This window comes from Gorilla gorilla, chromosome 9 (assembly GCF_029281585.2).
Source record: "Gorilla gorilla gorilla isolate KB3781 chromosome 9, NHGRI_mGorGor1-v2.1_pri, whole genome shotgun sequence".
In the NCBI taxonomy this organism is placed as follows: domain Eukaryota; kingdom Metazoa; phylum Chordata; class Mammalia; order Primates; family Hominidae; genus Gorilla; species Gorilla gorilla.
The window spans coordinates 79841540-79861307 of NC_073233.2; the positions used below are offsets into that span (position 1 = coordinate 79841540).

A 19768-nucleotide genomic window follows, 5' to 3' on the forward strand; every position below is an offset into this window, starting at 1 on the left:
AGGACACCTTCCTCAACAGGGAATGAACCACCCTAAAATATCAGTAGTGCCAAGGTTGAAAACAAGCTCTGAAAAGATAAGACTACCAAATGGAACGAGAACTTTGAAGTTGGATGGCTAGTGATATCGCTAGTTAATAGCAGCAGGGCAAGAACTAAGTTCAGTTTGCCCAGGTCCAGTGTAGCCTAGCGGCTACCATAGGGCCATTTAGAGTCACATGGTGTTATATCTAACTCTCTCTCCCACTAATCCTGATTCATACTTTTTGCTCTAGCCATACTCAATTGCTTGTGTACTATGCAATTTTATTCCTTCCTGTCCATTTTAGTCCCTTTGCCTGGAATGTATTTCTCTTATTTCTTCTTCTGGATAATTCACATCTCCTCCATAAAGCCTTCCCTAGTCTAAAACACCCCAGATTGGGTTAAAAGGTTAAAAGGCAAGGCACCTCTTTGTTCTATAGCTAGTCTTTATTATATAATAGATAAATTTTCTGTTTACGTCTGTCTTTCTCACTAGTCTGTGAGCGTCTTTGGAGTTAAGGATTCTTGTCCTCCTCTGCCCTTATTGCCTAGCACAGACGTGCAACACATTCAGTCATAGACATGAGTCAAACTAAGCGGTTAAAGAAGGGAGAGATCAGTGTGAAATAGAATGGTTGGTAAGGCTTCATAGAGATACTAAGACTTGAAGCTTCTCTAATTCCTTGAAGATACTGATAAATGTGTGAGCACCTTATACTGGCAGGGACAGTTTTAAGACAGTAACGGATTTTTCTGGTGGTGTCTTTCTACAGGTTGATATGTCAGATCTCTCTCCAGAAGAGCAATGGAGGTAAGTGTGGCAGTTCGGGCCCTGCAGTCTAGGAACTGCAGGTTAACCCAGCTAATTGAGTGATATGTCTACCCATTTTGCTTTCTTGTCAGTAGGAGGCAGTGGCTCATGACGCGTAGGACTGGTCTTTTGGGATCTCTCTAAGTATCTGGGTTGCTCTCTTAGTCTTGAATGTGTAAGCAGATGATTGCACCAAATCATCTATCTGGGTTTCAATACCATTTCTACCATTTACTAGCTGTGTGATTTTTGAGCAAGTTACTTAACTTCTCACAACCTTACTTTGCCCCATTTGTAAAATGAGGATCATAACAATATCTATACCTCATAGAGTTGTGAGGATTAATATATGTGAAATTCTTAGAAGAGTGCCTGGCATGTGGTAAGCTTACAGTAAGTGTTAACTGCTTTGAAGATGATTATCATTAACATCATCATTATTATCCATGATACAGGATGGGGAGCTCTGGTTAAGAAAATGGGAGATGTATCTTCTGTTCTCAACTCTGCAACTAACTTGTTTTGTAAATAGAATGAGCCATCATATATCTTATAATGATTGCTCATCAGTAAAAGGGTTTCAGAGTGCCTGCCCCACGAACTTCACAAGGTGACTGACCAATGAGGTGATATCAACCTTAGAATTTAATAGTGAGAAAAAACCTGTTGATTTTATTTAGATTAAAACTATTGACTATAAAAACATAGAATGGCAAAAATACCTGTTCACATGACAAACCCAGTGTGATTTTAGGTGATTTTAAGCTTAGTATGAACCAGTTGTGTACCTCAGCTACCAAAATATTCTGAATAATTTAAAAGATGTTCGTAGAAATATGCTGTCTGCTGTAAGAGAGGTGATAGTGCCACTGTGGTCTGCTCTGCTGAGGTCACAAATATTTTGTTCTAAGCATGGCATATTAAAAAGATCTTTAACTGGATCATGTGTAGAAGAAGGCAACCTGGATTAATAGTCTTCATATCACGTTATATGAACAGTGGTTAAAAGATCTAGAACTGTTAGCCTCAAAGGGCACAGGAAAATAGTGGTAGGAACAGGATGGTTTTGTTTTGTTTGAATAGCATCATGATAAATCTTTGAAGGGGTGGCATTGGGAAAGAAGAGTCGATATGTCCTTTGTTGTTATGGAGTATCGGATTAGGTCTAATGGACTGAAGCTATAAGAAGATAGATTTTTTTTTGTCTCATTGTCAGAACTGTCTTTAATAGTCAAGGTATATTGAGAGGTAATGAGCTTTCTGTCCCTAAAGCATTGGGATTTTATTCATTTATAAGCAAATATTAGTACCTGCCCAGGTGTGGTAGCTCCCACCTGTAATCCCAGCACTTTGGGAGGCCAAGGTAGGAGGATCCCTTGAGCCCAGCAGTTCGAGGCTGCAGTTCATCTAGCCTGGATGACAGAGCGAGACTCTCTCCAAAAAAATAATATATGTATATGTACCTACAATGTGCCAGACACTGCTGGTTCTAAAATAGATTACCTTAAAAGGCATGTGTTCTCAGCCAGTGGAAGTATTCAAGCAAAGATTGCAAAAATGATTTTTGCATTGGGTGGGAACTTGAACTGGATGACTTCTCTGGTCTTTTCTAGATCATTCTTTGACTTCATTTTGTGCACATCCTTTCACTGATATGTTGTCTGAGAGCAAGAAACTTATCTCTTGCTGTCTTTATAACTCCTCATAGCCCTTAGGTGTTTTTAAGTGTGCTCTACCCTCTTAGCCTATTCTCACAACAACTCTTGAGTCAGGCAGAAAAAATATGGACTCCTTTTGACAGATGAAGAAATTGTGATATACAGATGTGAGGTTAATTGGCCATGGCCATATAGGTGGGTCTGAATCTAAGTTTCGAACTCCCAATCCTATTCTCTTTCTGTCAGATTCTCCCACCCAGGGTTAAGTTTTATGTCAGATGAACCCTTAGGTGCTGAGGCTTACTGACTGGCATTTGGCTTCCCACTCTGCCCACCAAGTTTTCCCCCCTTACATTTTGTTATGAAAAACTTTAAACACATAGAAAAGTTGAAAGAATTGTACAGTGAACACCTTTATACTTACCACCTGGGTTCTACACTTTTTGTTATATTTGCTTTATTGTTTATAATTCATCCTTCTGGGTTGTTTTTGCTGTTAATGTTTAATTGCCCATGGAAATTCCATGAAGACACTATTTATGTTGTCCTTTTCCTCCCTCCTAAATACCCTGGTGTAATGGGAATTGTATAAAAGCTTATGACTCAAGTTACATTTGTATTTGATTTTATTTATTTAAATTTGCCCTTTCCCACATGTTCTGATGTATTTGATTTTCTCTCTAATTCCTTCTCTTCTCTCTCTCTTTTTCTTTTTTTTTTTTTTTTTGAGATGGAATCTCATTCTGTCGCCCAGGATGGAGTGCAGTGTTGCAATCTTGGCTGACTGCAACCTCCACCTCCCAGGTTCAAGCGATTCTCCTGCCTCAGCCTCCTGAGTAGCTGGGATCACAGGCATGCACCACCACACCCAGCTAATTTTTGTATTTTTAGTAGAGACGGGGTTTCGCCATGTTGGCCAGGCTCATCGTTAACTCCTGACCTCAAGTGATCCTCCGGCCTCAGCCTCTCAAAGTGCTGGGATTACAGGTGTGAGCCACCGCGCCCGGCCTCTAATTCCTTTCTCATTCCTTTCTCATTCCTCTCCTTTGGATGACTGTGACCCAGAGTGGTAGGAGTGACTGTTCTTAGAGCAAGTTTTTAGCCAGTATTAGCCAAGGGAATCACTTGCTGCCAGTCTTTAAGACCAGCGAATGCCAGCGTTAGATTAATAAAAAGTTTCCAGCTGTACTCTCTAGTTACTAAACTTCCTTGAGCCTTTGAGGAGGCTGTTTACCTGTGGATACTGAGGGTAAAGTCACTGTTGGATTAGTATAAAGTTGAAGCAGTCCAGACTTTTTAGGCTTTAACTAGTCTTAAGGATTTCTGACCCTGGCAGAGAGGGTGGAATGAATAAAGCAAGACTTTAATCCTGGAATCAGCACACATTTGCAGCGTTACTCCTTTACTGCTGTCATAAATATTGGTGACTAAGCATATGAGACTTTATGGCTATAACCTCTTTGGGTTACTTTCTCGTTCCAGCATCAGGTTGAAATAGGCTTGAAATGGGCAATGATGCAGGTTTCTCCTGGGACCTCCTTCATGCTACAGGAAAGGTGTCAGCTGTTTCTTCCATGGGGGCAGGCAGCAGGCCACTTAGCTCTAATTCCAATATCTAGGCTTGGTTGCTGGGGGGTCCGTGGAGCCTGTGTTCTATGCCTGTCTGTTAGGGTGTGTGTCCTAGCCCCTAGTTTGTGTGGTACCCTGCAGCTATGAAGCAGGGAATGTGTTCTGAGCTATGTACTGGTGGGATATCCCTGGAAAGCACTGTCCCTTTATCACTACAGCATCCCTGACTTGATTCACCCCATGTGTTTGGCTTTCAGGGTCGAGCACGCACGCATGCATGCCAAGCACCGTGGCCATGAAGCTATGCATGCTGAAATGGTCCTCATCCTCATCGCTACCTTGGTGGTGGCCCAGCTGCTCCTGGTGCAGTGGAAGCAGAGGCACCCACGCTCCTACAATGTAAGCCACTTTGCCTCTTACTTCTTTGTCTGTCAGTCATCAAGAGACCCTTCCTAAGCATTCTAGGTCCCAGCCTAACCCAGGCCACATGGAGGTGGAGAAAGACAATAACAATGAACTTTATGTATGAATGATGAATAGTGTATTGGCGAGTGTGTGTCTAAGGGTCAGGTGATTCAGAGGGTGAAAAGGATAGAACATAAGACTACATTCATAGGCAGAAAAGATAGGTTTTCCCTTCGAAACATTGTGGGACAGATTCATGAAGGAGACAATCATCAGGAACTATTCAATTGGAGAGAGCAAAGATGAATTGACTGGGAAAACTAAGCATCTCATGAATCTTACAGGATCTAGATTACACTAATCTAAATTTTTTTTAGAAGGATCGGGTGTGGTGGCTCACGTTTGTAATCCTAGTACTTTGGGAGATTGAGGTGGGCAGATGGCTTCAGCTCAGGAGTTCAAGACTAGCCTGGGCAACATGGCAAAACCCTATATCTACAAAAAATACAGAAATTAGCCAGGCGTGGTGGCATGCGCCTATAGTCTCAGCTACTGGGGAGGCTGGGAGGTGGGAAGATTCCTTGAGCCTGGGAGGTCAAGGCTGCAGTGAGTCGTGATCGTGCCATTGCACTCCAGCCTGGAGACAGAGCAAGACTCTGTCTCAAAAAAAAGACAAAGAAAAAACAGTAATGGTTGAAATTAGGTGGGGAAAATGACATACAGAAAACAAATAGCAAAATGGCAGAAGTTAATTCTTCCTTATCAGTAATCACTTTAAATATAAATGGATTAAATTCTTCCATTAGAAGACAGAAATTGGCAGATTGGTTTTAAAAATCCCCTCATTTATCGATATGCTGTCTATAGTAAATTCACTTTAGGTGGAAAGACACAAGCCAGGAGTAGTGGCACACACCTGTAATCCCACCTATTGAGGAGGCTGAGGTGGGAGAATTGCTTGAGCCAAGGGATTCAGTAAACTCATAAATGAGTGAAATCCCCCTTGGCATTTCTGTGCTTATATGTAGAAATATTTTTAATTATATAATTTTGGCTAATCTGCAAAGATTTTTTTTTTTTTTTTTTGAGACGGAGTCTCGCTGTGTCGCCCAGGCGGGAGTGCAGTGGCGCAATCTCTGCTCACTGCAAGCTCCGCCTCCTGGGTTCACGCCATTCTCCTGCCTCGGCTTCCCGCATAGCTGGGACTACAGGCGCCCGCCATCACGCCTGACTAATTTTTTTGTATTTTTAGTAGAGACGGGGTTTCACTGTGTTAGCCAGGATGGTCTCGATCTCCTGACCTCGTGATCCGCCCGCCTCGGCCTCCCAAAGTGCTGGGATTACAGGTGTGAGCCACCGCGCCCGGCCGATTTTTACAACCTGTTCTGAAGAAAGTGAGTATGCATATATGCACTGCAGTAATTTTCAATAAGAACCTTTTCCTTAAGTGTGGAATCCTTTCTTTAAACATTAAATTAAGGAAAAACTCAATCTGGGAAACAGTTAAGAGGCTGCTCTGCTTGATATGAAGGTTGGGTAACCCTAACACCTCTGCTTCCCCCTCCGAAATCTCTAGGACTCGTCATAGCACTGTTAGAAAACCACTGATGTGTTATTCATTAGTTAATTCTTAACAGGAAATGTGTCTGTGACTTAATGAGGCCAGTTGTACTAGGAATGTGCAGTTTACTTGTTACTACCACATCCTGTAAACATAATGCTGAATTTTATTGGTGAGAGGATATGCTAACATGATAGCACATCTTACACTGAGAAACTTAAACTCATATCTTTAGAAAATAAGAAAAGAAATCTACCTAGGAGTGGAATTGCTGAGTCATGTGGTAACTCTGTGTTTAATGTTTTGAGGAACTGAGAAATTGTTTTCCACAGAAGCTGCACAGTTTTCCATTCTATCCTAACTTGGGTTGGGTTTTCATTCCTCCACATTCTCATCAAGACTTCTTACTTCTTTCACTCCGTTTTTTAAAAAATTTTATTTATTATAGCTACTTTAGTGGATGTAGATGTCATTGTGGTGTTGGTTTGTATTTCCCTAATGACTAATGATGTTGGGCATCTTTTCCTGTGCTTATGGGTCATTTGTATATTTTCCTTAGAGAAATGTTTGTTTAAGTCTTTGCCCAATTTTTGGTTGAATTTTTTGTCTTTTTGTTGAGTTGTTAGAGTACTTTATATAATCTGGATAATAGACCATTATCAGATATATGATTTTAAAATATTTCCTCACATTTTATCGGTTGTCTTGTCACTTTATTGATAGTGTCCTTTGACGCATAAACAGTTTTTAATTTTGATGAAGTTCAGTATATCTATTTTTTAATTTTATTGGTTGTGCTTTTAGTGTCATATCTAAGAATCCATTGCCAAGTCCAAGGTCATAGAGATTACCCTTATGTTTTCTTTGAAGAGTTTTATAGTCTTGGCCGGGTGGGGTGGCTCAAGCCTGTAATTCCAGCACTTTGGAAGGCTGAGGTGGGCGGATCACAAGGTCAGGAGTTTGAGACCAGCCTGGCCAACATGGTGAAACCCCATCTCTAATAAAAATACAAAAATAGCTGGGCATGGTGGCACATGCCTGTAATCCCAGCTACTCGGAAGGCTGAGGCAGGAGAATCGCTTGAATCAGGGAGTTGGAGGTTGCAGTGAGCCAAGATCGCACCACTGCACTCCAGCCTGATAACAGAGCAAGACTCCTTCCAAAAAAAAAAAGAGTTTTATAGTCTTAGCTCTTACATTTGGAGTTTTGGTCCATTTTGAGTTTTTGTAAATGGTGTGAGATAAGAATCTAAGTTCATTCTTTTGCATGTGGATAGCCAGTTGTCCCAGCATCATTTATTGAAGAGACTTCTTTCTCCATTGGATGGTCGTGGCATGTCATGACCTTGTCAGAAATCAATTGATCAAAGATATGTTGGCTTATTTTTGTACTCTCAGTTTTATTCCGTTGATCTATATGTCTGTTCTTTTGCAGGTACCACATTGTTATGATTACTGTAGCACTGTAGTAAGTTCTGAAATTGGAAAGTATGTTCCTCAACTTTGTTATTCTTTTTCAAGATTGTTTCAGCTATTCTGAGTCCTTTGCAATTCCTTATTAATTTTAATATCAACGTTTCCATTTTACAAACAAAAGCAGTTGGAATTTTGATAAAGATTGGTTTGATTCTCTAGATTGTTTGGAGAAATGTTTCCATCTTAACAATATTAATCTTCCAGTACCTGAACACAGGATATCTTTTCATTTATTTGGGTCTTTAATCTCTTTCATCAATGTTTTGTAGTTTTCAATGTACAAGTCTTGCACCTCCTTTGTTAAACTTATTCCTAAGTATTTTATTCTTTTTGATGCCATTGTTAATGTAATTTTAAAAAATTTCCTTTTTGAATTATTCATTGCTAATATATAGAATTTCAACTGATCGTTTTGTGTTAGTCTTCCAACTTTGCTGAATTTATTAGCTCTAAGAGTTTTTAACGTATTTTTTTAGGATTTTTTATATATAAGATTGGTCATCTGAGAGTAGAGAGAGTTTCACTTCTTCTTTTCCGATTGGATACCTTTTTTTTTCCTGAGACAAGGTCTTATTCTGATTGCCCGTACTGGAATGCAGTGGTGCAGTATGGCGATTTCGGCTCACTGCAGCCTTGACTTCTGCAGGCTCAGGTGATCCTCCCACCTCAGACTTCCAAGTAGCTGGGACTACAGGCGCACACCACAGCACCAGGCTAATTTTTTGTATTTTTGGTGGAGAGAGGGTTTTGCCAGGTTGCCCAGGCTGGTCTCGCCCTGCTGAACTCAAGCAATCCGCCTGCCTCAGCCTCCCAAAGTGTTGGGATTACAGGCATGAGCCACCATGCCTGGTATTATAAGCTGTGTTTTAGTACGAGTTAGCAACCTGTCAGGAATGTTGTGGAGGGGATGTTTGTGATTTTTTATGGGATGGTTGACTGGCCTTCTTGAAGTCCTCCCAGTTAGCTCTGAAATCCGTATCAAATTGAATTACCCACAAGAGGTAAAGGCCTGTCTTGTTCTTAGAGGATGAAGCAGACCTGCCTAGAGACAGGATGAGGTTTTCATTCTGCAAAAGTTATATTTATTTGTTATAAAAAATTTGAACAATGTAACAGTATGTGACATAGAAATCAAAAGTGTCCCAGAGGGAACCACTGTTAATCAATTTGTTATAGATAGGAAAAATCTGCAAGTGTATGTTTATAAATTTTTAGATGTTTATGACATCCATTAGGTTCTGCGGCATTTTCCACCTAATACTATCTCTCAAATATCTATCCATATTGGTGTGTATATCATCCTCTTAAACTAATGACTGCATAGTAATTTTTTTTTTTTTTTTTTTTTTTAAAGGCAGGGTCTCTGTTGCCCAGGTTGGAGTGCAGTGGTGTGATCTTGGCTCACTGCAACCTCTGCCTCCTGGGCTCAAGGGATCCTCCCCACTTCAGCCTTTTGAGTAGTTGGAACTATAGGTGCGAGCCACCATGCCCAGCTCATTTTTGTATTTTTTATAGAGATGGTTTTATGTTGTCCAGGCTGGTCAGGAACTCCTGGGCTGAAGTGATCCATCCACCTCGGCCTCCCAAAGTGCTGGGATTACAGGAGTGAGCCACCACGCCTGGCCTGCATAGTATTTTGGAAAATAGATCTCAAATAAAATTTAATTTACCTTTATCGATTGACTTGTTAATTAACAGTTTATCACAGTTGCAAGCAACAATTTAGTAAGCTTCTCATACATAAATTACCTGCATACCTGTGCAAGCAGTTTTATAGAATGCACTCCCAGAAATGAAATTGCCTGGTCAAAAAATATATGTGTTTTAATTATTAATGGAACTTGCCAAATTGCCCTCCAAGAAAGTTATAGCTATTGTAGTTTACAATCCATCAACACAGATTTAACAGAGCTGTTACCCAGTGTTAAAGAAGGTGTAGGGTATAGTCAGTATTTTTAATCTTTGTCAGTGTGATAAGGTGAAAATACCTGATTTTATTAAGTATTTCTCTGATTATTAGTGAAGTTGAGCGTGTTTTCATGCTTAGTGGTCATTTGGTTTCTTTCAATTATTTGTTCATATCATTGACTAGATTTATATTTGATACATCTTTTTTGAGACAGAGTTTCCCTCTTGTTGCCCAGGCTGGAGTGCAATGGCACAATCTCAGCTCACCACAACCTCCGCCTCCCAGGTTCAAGTGATTCTCCTGCCTCAGCATCCCGAGTAGCTGGGATTACAGGCGTGCGCCACCATGCCCAGCTAATTTTGTATTTTTAGTAGAGACAGGGTTTCTCCACGTTGGTCAGGCTGGTCTCGAACGCCTGACCTCAGGTGATCCGCCCACCTTGGCCTCCCAAAATGCTGGGATTACAAGTGTGAGCCACCGTGCCCGGCCTGATATTTCCATTTTTATCGAAGTAATACATACCATAGTTTTAAAAGTCAGATCGTTCTACAAGACTTCAGAAGCAAAACACATTGGTCCCCTGCCCAACTCTGTCAGTCGCTGATTCTTCTGTGGCAACTACTTTTATTAATAACTTTTTTAGTTCATTTCTGATACTTTTTTTTTTTTAAGATACAGGATCTCAGTCTGTCACCCAGGCTGGAGGGCAGCGGCTCCATCATAGCTCACTGCAGCCTCAAACACCTGGGCTCAGGCAATCCTCCTGCCTCAGCCTCCCAAGTAGCTAGGACTACAGGTACACACCACCACACTTGGCTAATATATATATATTTTAATTTTTTGTAGAGTTGGCTCTCGCTAAATTGCCCAGGCTGGTCTTGAATTCCTGGCCTTAAGTGATCCTCTTGCCTTAGCTTCCCAAAGTGTTGGGATTATAGCGTGAGCCACCACAATTGGCCTTGCGTTTTTTAAATAACATGTTTATACTGATGTATAAATTTCTACTTTATTATATTTAAATATAATATTTGTGTTTTTTAAATAGCATGTTTATACTGATATAAATTTCTACTTTATTATATTTAAATATAATATTTATGTTTTTTAAATAACATGTTGATACTGATGTAGAAATTTCTACTTTTAAATATTATATATTGACTTCCTACTTTGGAAGGTAATAATTATGTGGTTTTTTTTTTTTTTTTTTTTTTTTGAGACGGAGTCTCACTCTGTCACCCAGGCTGGAGTGCAATGGCATGGTCTCAGCTCACTGCAATCTCTGCCTTCTGAGTTCAAGCGATTCTTCTGCCTCCGCCTCCCAAGTAGCTGGGACTACAGGTTCATGCCACCACACCCAGCTAATTTTGGTATTTTTAGTACAAATGTATTTTAATACAAAATACAATAGTATTTAGTATTTTGTATTTAGTACAAATGTATTTTTGTATTTTTAGTACGTGGTTTCACCATGTTGGCCAGGATAGTCTCGATCTCCTGACCTCGTGATCTGCCCACCTTGGCCTCCCAAAGTGTTGGGATTACAGGCATGAGCCACTGTGCCTGGCGGTAATAATTATCTTTTACTGCTATACCTATACCCGTCACATACTACAAACATTTCCTCCTCCCAATTTTTAAATAAATATTCATTGTTTACATTATTAAGTATTATATGTAAGTATTATTCACAAGATGTATTATTCACAGCTTAAGCCATATGATATATTTGGTACATTTTCTTTCCTTTGCTCAGGTTTCTTTTGGAATGTTTCTTACTGATTTGTAAGAGCTCTTTGTAGGTCAGGAATAAGCCTTCTGACATAATTTGCTACGGATATCTTTCCCCAGTTTGTCATTTGATTTTATTTGTAGAATTGGTAGAAAAATTTTTATAGATTAGATTTATAAACGATCTTTTTTTTTTTAAGAAGAAGTCCTGCTCTGTCGCCCAGGTTGGAGTGCAGTGGCATGCTCTCGGCTCACTGCAACCTCCGCCTCTCCGGTTCAAGCGATTCTCCTGCCTCAGCCTCCCAAGTAGCTGGGATTACAGGCTCCTGCCACCATGCCTAGCTAACTCTTTGTATTTTAGTAGAGAAGGGGTTTCACCATGTTGGCCAGGCTGATCTCGAACTCTGGACTTCAAGTGATCAAACTGCCTCGGCCTCACAAAGTGCTGGGATGACAGGTGTGAGCCACTGCCCCCAGCCCAATTTATGAACGGTCTTGTTGGCTAAGTACTCTATTGTTTGCTATTCTGTTTGGATGGCCCATCTTGCTGTTCCTGATTTTCTATCCTGGTTCTTATAAAGTTCTTCTGCCTGCCTAGGCATATTTTAGGTAATAGCCATAGCTACCAATTTTACAATTCTTGTGGACCTCTCATTCTCAAATCTGCTGTAGGTTAAAGGTCAGTTCTAGAGAGGAGAAGCAGAGCATAAATATAGTTGGGACATTACCACCTATGTAATTACATAGACATAATTAATAACACTAGCTAGCATTTATTGAGTACTGTCTATTTATTTGTTCAGTCAGTAGATATTCGTTGATCCTTTCTAGTCCCACGCTGGGGCTTTGCTCAGTTATATTGTTTCCTTTGTGGAGAAACAACTTTGAAAAACAGTTTCAAACTGTTTTTAAATTAAACTCCCTATGATCTGGGAGTTTAATTCCTAGATATATGCCAAGAGAAGATTTTGGTACATCCTCCTAGGATTTTTCTTTTTGCTTTCTTTTTTTTTTTTTTTGAGTCAGGCTCTTGCTGTGTTGCCCAGGCTGGAATGCAATGGCGTGATCTCGGCTCACTGCAACCTCCGCCTCTTGGGTTCAAGTGATTCTCCTGCCTCAGCCTCCCAAGTAGCTGGGATTACGGGTGTCTGCCACCATGCCCGGCTAATTTTTGTATTTTTTAGTAGAGACAGAGTTTCACCATGTTGGTCAGGCTGGTCTCGAACTCCTGACCTCAGGTGATCCACCTGCCTCGGCCTCCCAAAGTGCTGGGATTACAGACGTGAGCCACCGTGCCTGGCCCCTCTTAGGATTTTTCATAGCAACACTATTTGTAGTAGCAAAAACTTGGAAATGACAATACTCACGTAAAGGTGAACGGGTAAGTTAGTTGTGATATATTCACATAATGGAATATAACATATAAAATAATGCATATGACATACTTATAAAAAGACAAAATATAAAATAACTATAGCTACAAATAATGGTAAGGATGAAGCTTAGCAGTATAATATTGAGTGCAAAAGAAGAGTCCTAGAAGACCACTTATAAGTTGACACTTTTTATAGAAAGGTAAAAATAATGGAAACTTAAGTGGTATGTTTTCTTTTTTTTGGCTAAGTTTGTGTTAGGCATAAACGGTATATTTTAAAATTATGTATATGTGTGATAAAACCATATTTTACTTTATTTTGAGACAGGGTCTTTCTCTGTCACCCAGTCTGGAGTGTGGTGGCATGATCACAGCTCACTGCAGCCTCAACCTCCTGGGCTCTGTTGATCCTCCCACCTCAGCCTCCCAAGTAAATGGGACCACAGGTGTGCACCACCCTTGCCTGGCTAATTAAAAAATTTTTTTTCTAGAGATGAGGGTCTTCCTGTGTTGATGAGACTGGTCTCAAACTACTGGGCTCAAGCAGTCCTCCCACCTTGGCCTCTCAAAGTATTGGGATTACAGGCATGAGCCACCGTGCCAAGCCAAAACCATATTTTAAAAAGCAAGGGAATAGAATCAAGATTCCAGATAATGGCAACCTTGTATGGAAGAGAGACTGCAGGATAGGATAGAGATGAGCACATAGCTAGATATAAGTAATTTTAGATGTTTCACATCTTAGGTTCATTTGTGGGTTCAGTATTTATCATGTTATTAAATAATTAATGTAAAAAGTAAAGAAATTATGTCATGTGGTACAGAATGGATGAACCTTGAAGACATGCTAAGTGAAATAAGCCAGTCACAAAGAGACCAATATGATTCCACTTACATGAGATATCTAAAGTAGTTAAATTCATAGAAACAGAAAGTAGAATGATGGCTAGGGAGTGGGGGGGAATTAGGGCCTATAGAGTTTCCATTTTACAAGACAAAAAAGTTCTGGAGATCTGTTACAAAATAGTAACAGATAGTAATACATAACACTATTGAACTGTATACTCAAAGATGAATAAAATGGACAATTTTTTGGGTTTTGAAACCACAAAAGTAGTTTTGGTTGACACAGTGGCTTACACCTCTAATCCCAGCACTTTGGAAGACTAAGGTGGAAGGATCACTTGATTCCAGGAGTTCCAGACAAGCTTGGGCAATGCAGGGAGACCCCGTTTCTACTAAAAATTTTAAAAATTAGCTGACTGTGGTGGTGTGCACTTGTAATGTCAGCTACTTGGGAGGCTGAGGCGGGAAGATTGCTTGGGCCCAGGAATTTAACGCTTCAGTAAACTATGATCACATCACTGCACTCCAGCCTGGGTGACAGAGTGAGACTGTCATTTAAAAAAAGACAAAATAATAATAACTTTAAAAAATTAAAGGTGGTCCATGCATGGACTAATGATGAGACTGTTCATTAACCAAAGAATTTGAATAATTTATTTTTTTCTCTACCTAAAGTTCAAAAATAAAGCAAGAAAGAAAGCAACTACCAAGACAGGGACTTACCTTGCCTTAAGACACACTATAAGAATAGACAAACAGATCAGTGGGACAAAATGCAGATCTCAGAGATGGATGGGAATTTAATATATAATGAAGGTGTAACCACCAATCAGTAAGAAGGTATTCATTGTTAAGTAGATTAGTTGAGAAAACTGACTCACCACAAGGAGAAAAATTAAAACTAGATTTGTACATAATACTGAATACAAAGGGGACTCAAGATAAAGACCTAATTATGAAAGGTAAAGTTATGAAACTAATTTTTAAAATATAAGCAGGCTGGGTGTGGTGACTCATGCCTGTAATCCCGGCACTTTGGGAGGCTGAGGCGGGCAGATCACTTGAGCCTAGAGGTTCAAGGCCAGCTTGGGCAACATGGCCAAACCCTATCTCTACAAAAAATACAAAAATTAGCCAGGTGTGATGGTGCACGCCTGTAGTCCCAGCTACTCAGGAGGCTGAGGTGGAAGGATCACTTGAGCCCAAGAGTTTGAGGTTGCAGTGAGCTGAGATCATGGCACTTGACTACAGTGTGGGTAACAGATGAAACCCTGTCTCAAAATAAATAAGTAAATGAACTTTTTTAAAAATACAAATATAAGCAAGTAAGAAAGATTCGATAAATTTGATTTTATAAATTAAGGATTTCTGTTCTGTTAAAGATATGATAGGCAGAGTTAACTGAAACTGAATGGAGAAGAGATGAGTAATGATTAAAACTGACAGTAGATTAATATTTATCCAGAGAAACTCCTACAAATCAACAAAAGACAGCAACTCCAATAGAAAAACAGGCCAGGGATATGAACAAATTTACAGGAAAGGAAACCCAAAAGGCCATTAAGCATGAAGAGATGCTCAGAGTCATTAGTAATTAGAGAAATGCACATAAAAATATGAGATATCACTTCACATCTATTAGGTTGGCAAAAGCTAGAAAGCTGAATAGTGCCAAGTGTCGGCAAGGATCAAAGGCTGTAGGAGCTTTTTTGTACTTTTTTGTGGGTATGGTACAGGCATTGTGGATAGCAGCATGGCATTGCTGAGTCAGCGAATATACACATACTCTGTGACACATCCTAAGGGGATATGTAAGAGGGTGTTCACTGAAGTGTTAATTATGGCTGAACATTGAGGAGTTGGAGGCAATCTGGATATCTATCTCTGAGGGAGTAAATAGGTAAAATGTGACGGATGCATATCATGAAATTGTTTTACAGTTAAAAGCAGTACATTAAGTACCTGTAGGAACTTGGGAGGACCTTAAAAGCATAGTACTGAGTGGAAAAAGTAAGAAACAGAAAGATGTGTAACACAATGCCAATTAATAAAAATACAAGCAGAGAAAGCAATAAACAGTTTGTAAGAACAGGTACAAACAAAAATATACATGTGAAGCACGTTAGAATGTCTGTGGGGTGAGGAATAGTAATAAAAGAGAATCAGGAAGACTCCCCGGAGAATGTTGTGTAAAGGAAAGGCACTGGGATTGTTGTTGAGTAGTAGAAACATGAACTGTTTGAGATTAGCCATTAGAGCTTTTAAAAAAATGCCTCTTATGACATTCCAAGAAATGATGGAATTATTTGATAAGGCTCTGTTTCTTTCAAACTGAATGAAACTTTTTGTTCTTCACTAGTGCAGGTTGGTGGCGCAGCCTTTTAGTGGGCATCCAATGACCACTGAGTGGAAAAACACTAGCTCTGTTCTCCTAGACCAAGGTTTCTCAACAGAGGAACTGTTGGCATTTTGGGCCAGATAATTCTTTTTTTCTCGGGGGCTGTCCTGTATATTATAGGATGTTTAATAGCATCCCTACCCTCTATCCACTAGATGATACTGGCACCCTTCTGCACTTGTAACAACCAGATGTCTCCAGACTGCCAAATGTCCCCTGGGAAACAAAATCATCCCTGATGAGAAACACTGTCCTAGGCTCTAGGACCTAGAGCAACATGGATATTGCAAGCTATGAGACTGATGATGAGCAGTACGCCAGCCCACTGAGAAGTATCACATTACTGTCCATAACTTAGGAGCTCAAGCCCAACCTTCACATTAAGAGAAACATAGGCTGGGTGGCTGGGTGCGGTGGCTCATGCCTATAATCCCAGCACTTTGGGAGGCCGAGGCAGGCGGATCACGTGAGGTCAGGAGTTGGAGACCATCCTGACCAACATGGAGAAACCTTGTCTCTACTAAAAATACACTGTTAGCCGGACATGGTGGTGCATGCCTGTAATCCCAGCTACTCGGAAGGCTGAGGCAGGAGAATCGCTTGAACCCAAGAGGCGGAGGTTGTGGTGAGCCGAGACTGTGCCTTTGCACTCCAGCCTAGGCAACAAGAGTGAAACTCCATCTCAAAAAAAAAAGAGAGGGAAATGTAGGCTGGGCATAGTGGCTCATGCCTGTAATTCCAGCATTTTGGGAGACTGGAGTGGAAGGATAGCTTGAGCCCAGGAGTTTGAGACCAGCCTGGGCAACATAGTAAGACCCAATCTCTTGAAAAAGAAAAAATTAGCTGGTTGTAGTAGCATAGGCCTGTAGTCCCAGCTACTTAGGAGGTTGAGATGGGAGGATCACTTGAGCCTGGGAGGTTGAGGCTGCAGTGGGCTGTGATTGTGCCACTGCACTCCAGCCTGGGCAACAGAGTGAGACCCTGTCTCAAAAACAAAAAACAGGCTGGGCGCGGTGGCTCATGCCTGTAATCCCAGCACTTTGGGAGGCCGAGGCAGGCAGATCACCTGAGGTTGGGAGTTCAAGACCAGCCTGACCAACATGGTAAAACCCCGTCTCTACTAATAATACAAAAATTAGCCGGATGTGGTGGCAGGTGCCTGTAATCCCAGCTACTGTGGAGGCTGAGGCAGGAGTATTGCCTGAACCCGGGCAGTGGAGGTTGCAGTGAGTCAAGACCCTGCCACTGCACTCTAGCCTGGGTGACAAGAGTGAAACTCTGTCTCAAAAAACAAAAAAACAAGCCAAAAAAACCCCAAAAAACAAAAGCCCTACTGACAAGGAAGAGGCCAAAGAAATAAATTTAAAAGAAGAAATATAAACTTTAAAACAGGAGATTTTGAAAAATACAAAAATCAAAAGCCCTGTATTTTTTTGTTTGTTTGTTTGTTTGTTTTTGAGACGGAGTCTCGCTCTTTCACCCAGGCCAGACTGCAGTGGCGCTATCTCGGCTCACTGCAAGCTCCACCTCCCGGGTTCACGCCATTCTTCTGCCTCAGCCTCCTGAGTAGCTGGGACTACAGGCGCCTGCCACCGTGTCTGGCTAATTTTTTGTATTTTTAGTAGAGACGGGGTTTCACCGTGTTAGCCAAGATGGTCTCAATCTCCTGACCTCATGATCCACCCTCCTCGGCCTCCCAAAGTGCTGGGATTACAGGCGTGAGCCACCGCGCCCGGCAAAGCCCTGTTGTTTTGAGTAAGGTCATACTGTATCTAAATTTTAGATACTGTTCTTTGCAATTCTAGCGATAATAATACTTTAGATTGCTTATAGTTTAGATTTGTTGATGATTTAAAAAATACTCCACCTACTCTGTTATAGCACTTATAATGAATTGTGGTTGGTTCTTTCTCCTCAGTAGACTTGAGTTCTTCTCATTTACTCTCTCTTGGAACCTCCTAACAGCTCTGTAAGGTAGTCAGGGTAGGTATTTATCTTCAGTTTTCAGATTAGTAAACCAAGGTACAGAATCCTGAAGTGATTTGCTGGGAACACATGACCATTAAATTGGAGAGTTGGACCTAAAACGAAAATCTGATTCTTGGTTAAGTGTTCATTCTGTAGGTTCCTCTCAAAGGCTTCAGGAAATTTTTGTCAATTTCTGCCATAGTCAGAAGTTTTTAATCTTCTTGAGTTTCCTTATTTAACGACTTTTGCCCAAGTCCTTTCCTTGGATCTCAGGTACTTTCTCAACCTCCTCTTAAGTCTCTTCATCATCTTGCCTCCCCAGCCTCTCCAGATTTCCCCACATACTCAGTGAATGATGATTGGTAGGCAGCTTAAGAGACAGAAAATCTGGATTGGAAACCTAGCCCAAACCAGACTTGCCTTTTGGCTTCTGCGTAGCTCAGTTTTCATCATCTATTCAGAGTCTAACATTACTCTTTAGCTCCCTCAGGGATGTTAGGGGAAGGGATAAGTTTATGCCTGGAAAAGTATCCAGCCTATTTTTGAAGTTCTCCAGGGAGAAGCTTTCATCATCTGTGTCTACTACCAAATATAGTATCTCTTCACATCTCTACCTCCTGAACTGCTTTCCCTCCTGGAACCGGTGAGTGGCAAAATCTCCTACCTGGAAATCTTTAAAGTACTGTAGATTTTTCTTAGACCAAGATGTTAGGATTACTAGAATGTGGAATTAGAGAATTCTGACTAAGGTGGTAAGGGGTTATAATTCACTTTCTATGAGAAAGAAAAACTTCTATCTTCAGAATATAACAAAAACTTGTAGCTGTGGTATCTTTATCAGCCTCCTTTGAGTCTCATCTACCTCTTTAGGCTCACTTCTCACACCTTCCTCAAATACTAGTTGTCTTTTCTCAAGTATACCATGTCCCCTCATCCTGGAACACCCATCATGATGCCTTTTTCTATCTGGACCTATTGGCCATCAAGACAGAGATCAAAGGATGCTTCCTTCAGGCAGCCTTCCTTGGAGGGGGGTGGTTTCTCCACTTTGAGTGGAGTGCCTCTCCTCTGTATTTTCTTGGTCACCAGCCCTTACTCCATTAAAGCACTTAATTGTGGTTATTTGTTTCTCCTCAGTAGACTTGTGTTCTTCAGGAGATTTTGGTTTTCATCTCTGAATTCCCCAGTCATTAGCATGGCATCCAGTAAGTGCTCAGTAAATGTTTATTGAATGACTGCTTGACTGACTCGTTTGCTTGAAGTGGAAAAGATGGGAAAGAAGACATAGTTCTAGGTATTAGAAGAGTAGTCATAAGAAACATGGAGTAAGTTTACTTTGTGCTCCTCTGAAAGATAAGAGTTGGACCCAGAGACAGAAGTGACACAAAGGCAGATTTTTCAGGTCAGCATCAGGAAAGAGCTGTCTAGCAGATATATTCGTATTGGAGTGGCCTGACTTATGTGGTAAGGATTACTATGTGTAGGTGCGATAGGAGGGAAACAACTCCAACCGTGTTTCTGCCTTGTAGAGTGTCCAGTAATGCATAGTGTCTCACTAGGTCACAGAAACTACACTGAATATGTCTGTTTATTGGGCCTCTGGATGACTCTTCAGATATCATTTATCTGAAGCCTTCTTGTAGTCTTCTCCAGGCTTAATATCCTGGTGTCTTCAGCTGTTCCTTATGTGATTTGGTTTCCAGGCCTTTTATTATAATCTAGCTGCTCTCTTATGGCCTGCTGTCTTATGGCCATACTTATTTGTTAGTGTTCTTTGTATAGTGTGGCCCCAAGCCCTGATCCTAGGGTCCCAGAGATACTTTAACAGAGCAGAGAACAGTAGACCTGCTGCCCCCTCCATTCTGGGTATATTCTTTTTTTTTTTTTTTTTTTTTTTTTTTTTTTTTTTTTTTTTGAGATGGAGTCTCGCTCTGTCACCCGGGCTGGAGTGCAGTGGCACAATCTCGGCTCATGGCAACCTCCGCCTCCCGGGTTCAAGCGATTCTCCTGCCTCAGCTTCCCGAGTAGCTGGGACTACA

At 40.8% G+C, this 19768-nt stretch overlaps 1 protein-coding gene across 2 annotated transcripts in view; it reads left to right on the forward strand.

The window, feature by feature from the left end:
• The window catches only part of RNF121 (ring finger protein 121), a 71065-nt gene that overhangs the window by 30225 nt on the left and 21072 nt on the right, over positions 1 to 19768 (forward strand). The window contains exons 2-3 of one of the 2 annotated variants that reach the window (XM_004051721.5): positions 797 to 834; positions 4319 to 4460. In XM_004051721.5, coding sequence (XP_004051769.4) covers positions 797 to 834; positions 4319 to 4460 — 180 coding nt within the window. The remainder of the gene's footprint in view (positions 1 to 796; positions 835 to 4318; positions 4461 to 19768) is intronic. The other variant, XM_004051722.5, reaches the window with a different exon arrangement.